General features: G+C 33.3%; 2 protein-coding genes across 2 annotated transcripts; both read right to left on the bottom strand.

Annotated features, from left to right (window-relative positions):
* Window positions 1-2,215: 2,215 nt before the first annotated feature.
* LOC8266836 (BEACH domain-containing protein lvsA) lies at window positions 2,216-3,087 on the bottom strand. The gene has a single exon (XM_015721469.3). It carries the CDS (start codon window positions 2,796-2,798, stop codon window positions 2,370-2,372), a length of 429 nt encoding a protein of 142 aa, XP_015576955.1. The 5' UTR covers window positions 2,799-3,087; the 3' UTR covers window positions 2,216-2,369.
* A 5,908-nt stretch (window positions 3,088-8,995) lies between these two features.
* Window positions 8,996-11,574, bottom strand: LOC8266837 (peptidyl-prolyl cis-trans isomerase FKBP12). The gene is made up of 5 exons (XM_002522578.4): window positions 11,320-11,574; window positions 10,765-10,798; window positions 10,562-10,623; window positions 9,488-9,540; window positions 8,996-9,244 (listed from the first exon to the last, which is right to left on the bottom strand). The coding sequence occupies exons 1-5, from the start codon at window positions 11,405-11,407 to the stop codon at window positions 9,143-9,145; spliced, it is 339 nt and encodes a 112-aa protein (XP_002522624.1). The 5' UTR covers window positions 11,408-11,574; the 3' UTR covers window positions 8,996-9,142.
* Between the last annotated feature and the right edge of the window lie 1,531 nt (window positions 11,575-13,105).

Below are 13,105 nucleotides of genomic sequence, written 5' to 3'. Positions count from 1 at the left end.
ATAGTCCTTTTAAGGATTTATACTTTTCTTAAAATAAAGAGAAACACGAACTCATTTAAAAGATGATTTGATGCGGACAAAGCTTACATGGATATTAAAGTTAAATTTCTTCTTCATTTAAAAAAAAAAGGGAAAATTTCCATTGCATGATTAAAGAGGGAACAAAATATGATAGGCCCAAAAATAAATTTAATTGATATTAATTGCATCAAAATCAAGTTTAAGCTATTAAAGGAGGTTCCCAGCTGAATCCAACTACTCAACTTATAGCATATTAATGTATAATTGAATAGAATAATATTGTGATAATTGAGCTTAATTGAAAGATGCTCTAAGTTAAGTATCTCAAGTTAAAATCTAAAAATAAGAACTCTATTGAGCTTCATTAGAAGCTGAGTTTTGAGCTTTAAATTTTCAGACACCCTTAGACTCAACAATGATAAAACACCCACCCAAGCGAGTGGCATACAACTTCGAACAATGCTTCCTTATGATTTAAAAACAAGACAAGTTTTCAATTTTAAACCAATAATCTCGTTGATTATGCACATAAAATAGAAAATGCATTTCTTCTTGATGATATTTGATCATCAAAACAGAATCGGCTTCCCAAGAAAGCAACATAAACATGATCAAGGGTCAGTTTCAAAACCTGCTTTTTCTTTTCACAACCATGGTTTCCCAAAAGCAGCTATAGAAAGTCTTTTAGAAAATAATAAAAATAAATCAAAAGCTGTCTGGCAAATACAATACCAAGCAAACCCCAAGTAACAGATGAGGTTAAGATTGCAACTATGAACCCTGGTGCATTTAGCTCTTGGGAAAGGGAAGACTCAAATATAATCATACAAGATTTCAAGACTGGGCCATACTTGCACCTCACATCAATAGTATAGGCCAGAATCTGTATCCTGATTAATCCAGTTCTTAGTATAGCTTTCTTTTACTTAACTAAAACAAGGGGAGTTTTATTTTACCACTGCTGGGAAAAAAAAAAGGGGGTCGAAACTACTTATTCAGAACTGCCTATACCAACATGTATATTTTTCTGTACCAGACAGAGAATATGGTTTTTCTCCAAAACAATTTGGTGGTTCTAGCAATTTAACCCTTATGTATCAAATTAAAATCTATATTCAGAAAATGTAGAAGTAGATTCCTCTTATATCAGGCACAGGGAATTAAGAGGGGATGGAACCACAGAATGGAGCCCATGTTGGAAAACGAGCACCAGCATCAGCTAGTACTTGATTATGAGAACTTTCTTCAAGCTATATTAAATTCATATCAATAACCCATCAAAATTATAAAGAAAGCGAGGGAATCATTACAGCAACATGTACAGTTCAGGGAAGCTTTATCTTCCTATTGAAAACCATATTTTTCCTTCACTGGCAGAAAAATGATTTTGGCCTCAGTCATGGCAAAAATCAAAACCATTAAGATGAGATCATTGTTTATAACAGACACTGATGATAAGCTTACCTTTATGACAATTCCCTGGCCAGTTTTGAATGTGAAAGGCTCTGTCCAGGATCCTTTGTGTTGAAATAAAACAGGAAAACCCGAAACAATTCCACTTCAGAATAAAGATGGACTAAATTCAAAGACACCCATTTTACACTAGACATAGAAATCAGAAGGAATAAGGAGCAAGATCCTCACCTCCAAAAAATCTGAGAGAGAACACCATTTTTCCCTGCAGGAAAGAACAAGATAAAAAGTACAGACCATACATCATCAAGTACTCTTGCGATCCTAATGCACTTTTACTGATATAATTTCATTTGTTATGTACTCTTCCTTCTGAACATATAAAAGCTAAATTGAAATTGAAAGAAATTTTATTTTTTATCATTGACAAGCACCAACTTTCATGCTTGCCTAACACTTCTCACAAAAAGCCCTGATTATCAGAACTAGTACGACATGGAGTTTCTTGTCTAACTATACTTCAATAATATAACACTCATTCAGATCTCCAAGCTCGGGCATTTTACTAATATTCCCAATAACCGAGACCTTTCACTCCTCAGCATTTAAATATGCCCACTCAAATCCCTGAAGTTAACAATCACCTTCACACCTAATCATCACAACAATTAGAAGGCACACAATAGAACTAAAATAAACCCATCACATAGGCCTCCATAATTCCCAAAGCAAAGAAGAAAAAACACAACAGAACGAAAGAAAAAAGAAAAAAAATTTCCAATTGCCAGATAATACGAGAAATTCCCATATAAAACAATTTCACTACAACCAAACCGTCTAAAAAAAGCAAAAGTAAAATAATACAACAATTAGGGTTTAATAACAGAGAAAAAGTAGCTAATCTAGAAGGAAAAAGAAAAAAAGAACTGAAAAAATTAAGGTTCAGCATTAACATTTTTTCTCTTAACAAAAAGCTTGGATATATCTTCAGTAACAATATTACTCTTTCCACTTAATTGAGGTGGAATTAACAAACCACCATCAGTATCTGGAATACTTTTTGAATGTGAGAATCTCCCCTTTTGCAATTTACTCCTTGAACAAGCCATTTGACTGGACTCTCTTTTGCGCGATGCAGTACTAATTGATGATGATGAGATTGATGGCGAATTCAGGAGAACTGAAGCATCTGGAAGCTTACTGTCATTATTATTATTAATTGAACTTGAAGGGTTCGTATTTTTAGGGTTCGTTGAAGGTAAAGGTTCTTGCTTTGGGATTTGTGGCTTGTTTTGGAGTTTTACTTGTTTATCTTCTGATACCTCGTCGTCTGATGAAGAAGCGTAGTCTACAAGAGACATCATTTCTCCCTTCCTCTCTTCTCTTCTTTTCTGCGTTTTTTTTTTTGTACTATTTTGTTCTGCTAGGGATTTATGGCTCAATTTGGGGATTTTAGCTTCCTTCGGTGGACGTTTGTGCCTTCATAGTTTCTGAGTCTTTTCTTTTTTTATTTACAAAAATGCAAATTGCTTCATTTATAAAATATTTCTTTTAATAACTTTCTCATAATTATTTATTTATATCAACAACTAAATACTGTTCCAAATTATACCGCACTGAAAAATTAAAATTAGAATCTATTTTAAATGGTTTTTTATTTTAATTAAAAAAATGATTTTTTATTTTTAATTTTGCATATATTTGACATATAAATATTTGATTATTCATATTATATATTGAATTAGCAGTGAAAATGTTTGTAGTATTTGTCATACAACGTAACAGCACTAATAATACAAAAATATACCATTTTTATTATTTATAAAATTTAATGTTAAAAAAAGTTATTATATATTAGAAGGTGGAAATTTGAAACCATCTAATAATTTATGACACTAATATGCATAATATGTTACATCTAAAATTCAAAAAAAAAATTATTTATTTTTATCACTTTATCCTGGTAAATAAATAAAATGTATAAAAAAATTTAAAGAAAAAACTCCAAAAATCTACATATGAACTATAAACTATTTTAGAGTATTTCTAATAGTGCTTTTTATTTCAAAGAGCATAATTTTTTATAATAAAGAGCATTTTAAAAAATATATATTTATAAAAAGTGAAATATTTTATTTAAATATAATACTCTTTATGTTTTATTCTATATCTTATTTTTATTTTCATAAATATTAATAGTTAATTTATCTTTTTTTTCTTCTAATTTTTACCAATAGAAAAATAAAAATTACAAATAAAAATTAAATTAAATTAAATTTATAAAAACTTGTAATATATTTATTAAATATAGAGTAAAGAATAAAACTCTCTATATATAGAGTGTCAAATTAGCTCTCAATTTTATATTTAAAGAATAAAGAATGTATTAAAGTGTCATTTTATAATATGACTTTTTAAAATAAAAAATTTACCAAGCTATTCAACCTGAATTTCCATACAAATCCACCGGAAAAAGTATATTTCAATTTGACATGGAAAATCCCTATTTAAGGATCTCTAAACTTCAATTACAGCTCCGGAGATTTTTCAATTCCCATGTGTTAAGAATTAATCATGCACTTGCACCAGTCATGTTCAAAACCAGCAAAGGTAAATAACAGTCAAGTCTATTATCAGATTAGATATTGAGATTCTGGTGCATCTCAAATGGAAGTCCATTAATGAAGATGATGCAACATAATTAAGAGAGATGGAGAAGAAATCGGATCCTAAAAGTGATGGACTTATTCTTCCGTAAAATTAGTTATCTTTGAACTAATTTTATGCAGTTACTATTTTCTTTCTGTTTAGTTAATAAAAAAACCTATTATTCAAGTCTGAATAATATCTTTGATTATGTTTTGTTAGACTCTTAGTAGGTGAAAACCTAATGTCTCCTTTAAATTGTAAAAGGCTATTTAAGCCAAGTATTCCTTTTAATCTATGTGATATCCTTTTGCTCTTAGCAAATATTGTGTTTGCATTTTATTGTGTGAGTTCTAACTTCTAGAATTGGTATCAGAGCCTCACCAAGAGATTTGATTTCAAGAGTGAAAACTAGAGTGAGAAGAAATGTCGAATGAAGGACAGAATTTGTTGAGTATCCCCAAGTTTGATGGTGATTATGATCACTGGAGTATGCTGATGGAGAATTTACTTCATTCCAAGGAGTGGTGGCATCTCATTGATCCAGGATACGTTGAGTTGGGAGCAGATGCAAAGGAGAGTGATGCCCAGAAGACAGTAAGAGCAGAGCTGAAGTTGAAGGATCTGAAAATCAAAAATTATTTATTCGCAGCCATAGATAAGAGCATTCTGAAGACAGTCCTGCAGAAAGATACATCTACAGAGCTCTGGGAATCAATGAGAAGGAAATATCAAGGAAGTGAGAGGGTATAAAGAGCCCAATTACAAGCTCTCAGAAGAAAATTTGAAATCATTGAAATGAAAGAAGGAGAAATCATTGTCGAATATTTTTCTAGAGTTATGATAGTGGCAAATAGCATGCGCAACAGTGGAGAGGCAATGCAAGACACTCAAATTGTGGGGAAGATTCTGAGAATTCTCACTGAGAGATTTAATTACATAGTTGTCTCGATAGAGGAATCAAAAGACATAAGCTGCCTCACAGTTGATGAAGTTCAAAGTTCACTCATTATCCATGAACAGAAGTTCTGAAGAAAGATCAATGAAGAAGAACAGGTGCTCAAAGTAACTCAAGAGGAAAGAAGCGGAAAAGGAAGAGGCAGGAGCACGTTTGGAGGGTACCGAGGACGAGGACGGGGAAGATCATCACTAGTTTACAAAGCAGTAATAAAGTGCTTCAAGTGTCACAAACAAGGGCACTTCCAGTACGAATGTCTAGATTGGGAAAGGAGGGCCAACTTTGCTGAGTTAGAGCATGAAGATGAGCTGCTACTCATGGCATATGTTGAAGAAAAGAAAGTAACAAGAGAAGAAATCTGGTTCTTGGACTCGGGATGTAGCAATCACATGAGTGGAAATAAAGAGTGGTTTATAGACTTGAATGAGGGCTTTAAGCAGACAGTAAAATTGGGAAATGACAGTCGTATTGCAGTGATGGGGAAAGGAAGTATGCGGTTGTGTGTAAATGGCATCGTTTAGGTAATCACCAATGTTTATTATATTCCTGAACTCAAGAATAATTTATTAAGTGTTGGACAGTTACAAGAGAAGGGGCTCACCATATTAATCCAGAATGGCACCTGCAAAGTATTTCATCCTATAAGAGGATTAATCATGCATTCAGATATGAGCGGAAATAAAATGTTCTATTTCTTAGCAGAAATGGTGTCAGCTCTACCTAAATGTCTGCAAGTTGAAACTGATGATGAATCACGACTATGGCATTCACGATTTGGACATCTCAACTACAAGAGACTTAGAACTCTTGCGTATCGAGGAATGGTTGAAGGGCTGCCTACTGTGAAAACCCCACAAAAGTTGTGCACATATTGTCTCGTCGGAAAGCAACACCGAGATCCTATTCTTAAAGGAAATCTCTGGAGAGCAACATACAAACTGCAGCTTGTGCACTCAGACATTTATGGCCCTATTAGTCCAATTTCCAGCAGCAATAAAAGGTTTATTCTAAGTTTTATTGATGACCTTACACGTAAAACTTGGATATATTTTTTGGATCGGAAATCAGAAGCATTGGAGGTATTCAAAGGATTCAAAACATGGGCTGAAAATGAGGCTGGAACAAGCATCAAATGTTTAAGAATGGATAGAGGAGGCGAGTACAACTCGAAAGAGTTCACAGATTTTTGTAGTATTCATGGAATCACTCGACAATTAATGACAGCATACACCCCTTAACAAAATGGTGTTGCTGAGCGAAAAAACAGGATGATCATGAATATGGTGCGCTCGATGCTGGCTGAGAAACAAATGCAGAAGGAATCTTGGGCTGAAGCAGCAAATTGGTCAATTCACATCCTCAATAGATGGCCAACAGCAGCTCTTGAAAATATGACTCCACAAGAAGCATGGACTGGCTGCAAACCAAGAGTGAATCACTTCCGAATATTTGGATGTCTTGCTCATGTACATGTTGCAGATCAGAGAAGAAGAAAGCTAGATGACAAGAGCAGAGCACACATATTTCTTGGGGTGAGCAAGGAGTCCAAGGCATATAGACTCTTTGATCCTATTACCAAGAAAATAACAATCAGCAGAGATGTAAAATTTGAAGAAGATGCATGCTGGACATGGGAACAAAGCAAAGGAGAAGTGCAATCAGATGTACTGGACTGGGAACATAAGAACTTTGATACTAACAAAGAATTAGAGTTAGAAGAAAATTTTGGCTCTAACAATACAAGTAACATAGCTTTACAAACAAAAGGAAACTCTTCCACAACCTTATCAGGCAGAAGCGAACCAAGCTCACCAGAAGAAAGATCTCGAAAAGCTCCTGGATGGATGTCAAAATACACAACCGGAGAAGGACTCTCAGAGGAGGAACAAAAAGCAATGATGATGATAATAGCAGAAGATCCAATTACATACAATGAAGCTGTGAAAGAAAAAAAATGGAGAGAGGCAATGGCTAAAGAGATTGACTCGATAGAGAAAAATGGCACGTGGACACTCACAACCTTGCCGAGAGGAGTAAAAGCCATTGGAGTTAAATGGGTTTTCAAAACCAAGCTTAATGAGCATGGTGATATAGAGAAGCACAAAGCAAGATTGGTGGCTAAAGGCTATGCGCAACAATATGGGATTGACTACATAGAGGTGTTTGCTCCAATGACTCGTCTTGATACAATAAGACTTATCCTGGCAACCACAGCACAAAATAAGTGGGAAGTATACCAGTTAGATGTCAAGAGTGCATTCCTTTAAGGAAAACTTGAAGAAGAGGTGTATGTACAACAACCTATTGGCTTTGAGAAAAAGGGAGAAGAAGAAAAGGTATATAAGCTAAAAAAAGCTTTATACGGACTGAAACAGGCTCCACGAGCATGGTTTACAGCCGCATATAATCCTACTTCACTAAAGAGGGCTTCAAAAGGTGCGCATCTGAACATACTCTTTTTACAAAAGAGTAGGAGGAAGGTAAACTCCTAATTTTCAGTCTTTATGTTGATAATTTGATTTATACTGGGAATAATAAAGGCATATGTGAGGAATTTAAGATATCAATGATGCATGAATTTGAAATGTCTAATTTAGGAAGGATGAGATATTTTCTTGGCGTGGAAGTCGTACAAAATTCGAAGGGAATATTCATGTGTCAAAGAAAATATGCGAGAGAAGTGCTGGCAAGGTTTGGCATGTCTGATAGCAAACCGGTTGGAAATCCTATTGTGCCAGGCACAAGGCTTTCCAAGGATGAGAAGGGAACCAAGATCGATTCAACCATATTCAAACAAGTCGTTGGGAGCCTGATGTACTTGACGGCAACTAGACCACACATAATGTTTGGAGTGAGTTTGATCAGCAGATATATGTCATCTCCAATTGAGGAGCATTGGTGTGCATCAAAGAGGATATTAAGATACATTAATAGTACAGTTGAAATGGGAATTCTTTACAAAGGTGAAAGCATTACAGACTTGGTGGCATACACGGACAATGACTTTGCAGGAGATCTTAATGACAAGGAAAAGTACTTCTGGGTTTGTATTTCTTCTTGCAGGAGGAGCAGTTTCTTGGTTATCAAAGAAGCAGCATGTGGGGACATTATCTACCACCGAAGCTGAGTACACTGCCGCAGCTTCTTGCGCGTGTCAATATATTTGGCTCATGAGGTTGCTCGAAAAACTTGGGTATAAAGGAGAAGAAGGCAGCCTAATGTACTGCGAAAATAGTTCAACAATACAATTATCGAAGCACTCTGTGTTCCATAGTAAAAGTAAACACATAGATGTAAAGTTTCATTTTTTAAGAGACTTAGTGAATGGAGGAACTGTAAAACTGAGGCACTGTAATACTGAGAATCATATTGCAGATATTATGACAAAACCATTGAAGAAAGAACAGTTTATCAAGGTTCGAGAGATGATGGGCATGATGTCTACAATAGAAATAAGCTAATTTACTTGCAGTATTCAGCTTAAAGAAGGGATTGATGGACTTATTCTTTCGTAAAATTAGTTACCTTTGAACTAATTTTATACAGTTGCTATTTTCTTTCTGTTTAGTTAATAAAAAGACCTATTAGTCAAGTCTGAATAATATCTTTGATTATGTTTTATTAGACGCTTAGTAGGTGAAAACCTAACATCTCCTTTAAACTGTAAAAGGCTATTTAAGCCAAGTATTCCTTTTAATCTATGTGATATTCTTTTGCTCTTAGCAAATACTGTGTTTGCATTTTATTGTGTGAGTTCTAGCTTCTAAAAAAGAGCACCAATGGAGGCCTCATAAAAGACTCTCGTGTACCTCTGACATAAATATTTCAAAGTCTTATAAAAAGTATATGTGATTAAATTGAAATTGTACAGTAGTATAGGATAGAGGCTATTTCGAAGTCTTGATAGAACAGCATATGAAATAATAGAGAATTTGCAAGTAAAACCTGCACAACAAATAAAGCAGAAAAAGCACCAGAGTCGTTGATAAAATTCGTTCATCAAATACTCAGTACAGAATACTCATATCTATAAATGTCCAAGACAAATTATTTATATTATTTCATATGCTGTTCAAGAGGTACCCCATAACTCCAATGAGGAAGTCACTGGAGACCAAGGACTTCAATCTCAAAATCTAGGACTGAGTTAGGTTGTATCCCCCATGCTGGAAATCCACCAGCTCCATAAGCATAATCCGGAGAGCACTGAAAATTCATTATGCAATACAATAACATTTCAGAATACATAAAAGTTGACATTTCAGAATTTCCATAAAAAAAAAGGTTATTTGCTACAACACAGGAAGTGCAAAATTATAAAAGGGGTAATAAATTTTGCATGCATTGTCCTCACCATAAACATTTCATTCAATTGGAACCATAAATTCAATGTATTTTTTCATTTCATGCATAAAAGAACGTTATTTCATTAAAGGAATCAAGTAGTACCCGCAGACGAGCAACTTCTCCAATTTGCATTCCCATGACACCTTCATCCCATCCTATAAATTCATTGAACAAGTTAAGTCGGTTATCCAAATAAAATCTGGATATATCCTATCAAGTCTTTGCAAAATCAAGCACATACTCATAGAAAAAAAGAGAGAGGGAGAGAGAAGCGAGATTGAAATACAGAAATACTAAGCACTTCCGTTTACATGAATAGCCAATTGGTAACGCGAGTAACTAGATTCTTCAAAGGAAAACCTAAAGACTTGGAAGGAGTTCTTATTGCATTCAGAGTGAGAACATAAGATTTTATGGGTGTTCAGAGAAAAGAAGATCTGAATCATTTGGTGGTCTAGTATCCAATAGCACAACCTTTCAATTGATATATACTTGTAGTAGTAAAGTAGCTATTTTTAGAAGTTAATTACGAACAATTTTCAATATTTTGACACATTTGCACCTCATTTTAAAAGTACATACGCAAACTAGAAAACAAATTGCTACAAAATCTTATCACCTTTTGTGAACAATCAGGATCTTAATATAGGTTTGCTTTTACAGTCATTTTTATTTTACCACTGCTAGGAAAAAACAGTCAAACTAATTATTTAGAACCCCTCTATCGACTGGTAGGCATTTCTTACATAACAGAGATACAGTAATAATTCAAAAAAAATAAAAATTGTGCTACAATTTTTATAACCCTTCTGCACCAAGTTATATCTATATTTAAGAAAACTAAGAAGGGGATTCTTCTTATACAGCAACAGGTAGTGATGTGGAATCCAAAACACAAAAGAAGTAATGTTGGGAAACAAGCATCTGCTATAAATTAGAATACGAGCCATAACCAGAAACATTCCCACTTTGACAGTCCCATCAAATGAAGAAGCGACACAAAGAACCAGTACAGCAACAAGTATGTTCATGGAAGCTCCTATAATCATCTTACTGAAAATTTTAGCCTTCCTTCAATGATAAATATACATAATTTTGCAATCCATGGCAAAAATCAAAACCATAAAAATAGGAGCATCTTTCATAACAAACATTTATAATATGCTTACTGCCTACCTTTTATAACATTTCCCTGGCCAATTTTGAATGTGAAAGGCTTCTGCCCAGGATCCTTTGTGCTGAAATATAGAAAAAAGGTGAACACAATAACACAACTTTACGGAAAAACAGAAATGTAGACTAAAATAAACACACCCATTTCCCAATCGGAAGACCACACACACACAGAGAAAGAAAAATTAAAAGAGGACAATTCTAACCTCCAAAACTTCTGAGAGAGGTCACCATTTTTGCCTGCAGAAATGAGGAGCATTAAAATGCTGCTTTTTCTAAAATATCAAGCTATACGTTATCTACACTCTTATTTTCCAAATTCCATTTCGCTGATCCAATTTTATTAATGTACTCTTGCTTCTGCAGCTATATTGCATACAGAGTACTAATTTACCCTATCAATCACAAGCACCCAATTCTAATCAGTTTATTTTTACATGCTTGTCTAATACTTTTCACACAAATTCCTAATCATCAAATGAAGACATGAAATTTCACTCTTATTTAACCATGTTATCAAATTTTCCCACAAAAAGACCAATGCTTTAGCAGCCTAGCACTCACATAAGCAAACTCAAAACCTTAAAATCAAAACATCAGGCTTAAACACAATAAATTCAATCAGAGTAATTTCCCCAAATTAGACAGAGAAAAGCAAAGCCCCAAACATTTTCACAGAGATTAAAGAACAAGGCAACAAATAGCAAATGAGAGTAACAAAAAATCTAGGGTTTCTTTTTAAGAGAGAAAGAGCTGCTAACCAAAACCGGTGCAGTGAACTGTGACAGTTTGACCAGCAGCAGGTTTTGGACCGTTGCCAGGCCTGATAAGCTGCTTCTCCACTCCCATTTTCTGGTTGTGTTTTTTAAGTGTTGTTCAGTGTTTAAGCTTTTTGCCTTTTTCCGTATGCTGCTTCTTAGTTCTATAGGTTTGCTGCTATGGATTTTATAGCTGCAATTTTGGGGATTTTTTCAACCCGTGCAATGCACGTGATACAGCTACAGTACTTTAAAAAAATTATTTTTATATTTTTTTGGGAAGAAAGTTGCAGGCTTGCCCCCTCGTTTCTGGTCCAATTAAATTCAAATTTGGCCAAAAACTCCTGAAGCCTCGCAATCGGCGGTGATGATGATGACTTTGGCGAAGCCCTAACAGTAACAGATGATTAAATTAAAAAAGACATGGAAATAAAGAACAGACTCTGAAATCTCGTAGAAAGATTTGAAATTGAAATTGACGAGTGACTGTAAAATTATGCCTTCAATAGAAAAAGAAAAAAAAAAGGGATATGTAATTTTTGGTCCAATCATCGGCTTATTTGTCTGTTGGCCCATTCCTTCCATTTTATTATCCTCTCCTCTGCTCTCTCGGTCTTCTCAAAGACATTAAAATGAAAATACCACAGAAATCAAAACCAGCTTCTGAAAACCTCTGTCGTAGATCAACAATAACCAGTACGCCACTGTACAGCAGCTGCTCCACCGCCATTTTAGCGACGATTTTCTCTCCCATTTGATTGATTCATTGAATTCAAGACTCTATAGAATTTCTATGAGTTAGGTGTTAGTGGTTGTTTTGTAATGATAATAACTTTTAACTTCTTACATTTGCATTGTGAAGTTCCTTCAGATCTTTAGCTACTGTTATTCTACTTATTTCTTATTTGATATTAATGCATGAAAGAAGAGTGAGAAAGAAGAAAATAATATATATATATGGTATCAAATTAAGTCTGAAAAATATATTTAAATTACTTTTAGTTCAAATATGATATAATTATTTTAATTAATTTTTAAAAAATAATATTTTAATTTTAAATTTTTATTTCTTGGTATTTGATTTTAATTTAATTCAATAGATATTTTAGGCTGATTGTATATATAAACGGCTTATATATATAATCGATCGCATAATTTATATAAGGTAGTATAGATGAGATAAAAATAATAAAAATAATGATATAAAAAATAAATAAATTAAAAGTTTGATATGGACTCAAAGTTACAAAAAATATTAATATGGATAGAATAAATTACCACAATTTTGATGTAAAAGTATTAAGTATTCTAAATTATACATATAATTTAAAAAAGAAAAACACCCTGGATTTTTATTACATACGTACATATATGATAATGATTCACGTGAACTTTTATAGGTACGTTATGATTGATAATTTTCGTGGGCCACCCTATAATGTTCAAATGAATCCAAATTCCACGCACTATACAACATAAATAAATTTACTCTCTAGTATTTATAAAAGCCATAAATAAATAAAAATATTACCTTATTTTATTATTTGATAATTTTTAATATATATATTTTTAAATAAAAAAATATGTAATTAAATATTATAAAAATATATATCTCACTAGTTAAAATTTTCAAGGATTTAACACCGGTCGGCCATCATTATTGTGTTATCTGTGTTTTATAATATGAGTTTAGAGTTTAACAACTTCTAATTTTAATATTACCGTTAAGTCACAATTTAAAAAATCATTGATCCTGTAACATCAATCTAATGATCAAACAATGATATTT

Source organism: Ricinus communis, chromosome 6, assembly GCF_019578655.1.
Source record: "Ricinus communis isolate WT05 ecotype wild-type chromosome 6, ASM1957865v1, whole genome shotgun sequence".
In the NCBI taxonomy this organism is placed as follows: Eukaryota; Viridiplantae; Streptophyta; class Magnoliopsida; order Malpighiales; family Euphorbiaceae; genus Ricinus; species Ricinus communis.
The sequence above is the reverse complement of the archived record's forward strand: the minus strand, read 5'-3'. Positions and strand labels throughout refer to the sequence as shown.

What these genes read in the sequence shown, in the direction of transcription:
- LOC8266836 (XM_015721469.3), bottom strand. Translation starts at nt 2,798, where the DNA reads ATGATGTCTCTTGTAGACTACGCTTCTTCATCAGACGACGAGGTATCA.
- LOC8266837 (XM_002522578.4), bottom strand. Translation starts at nt 11,407, where the DNA reads ATGGGAGTGGAGAAGCAGCTTATCAGGCCTGGCAACGGTCCAAAACCT. An exon ending in AGTTCACTGCACCGGTTTTG is followed by an intron (nt 10,799 to 11,319) that starts GTTAGCAGCTCT and finishes TCATTTCTGCAG; the next exon opens with GCAAAAATGGTGACCTCTCT. An exon ending in CTCTCTCAGAAGTTTTGGAG is followed by an intron (nt 10,624 to 10,764) that starts GTTAGAATTGTC and finishes TCTATATTTCAG; the next exon opens with CACAAAGGATCCTGGGCAGA.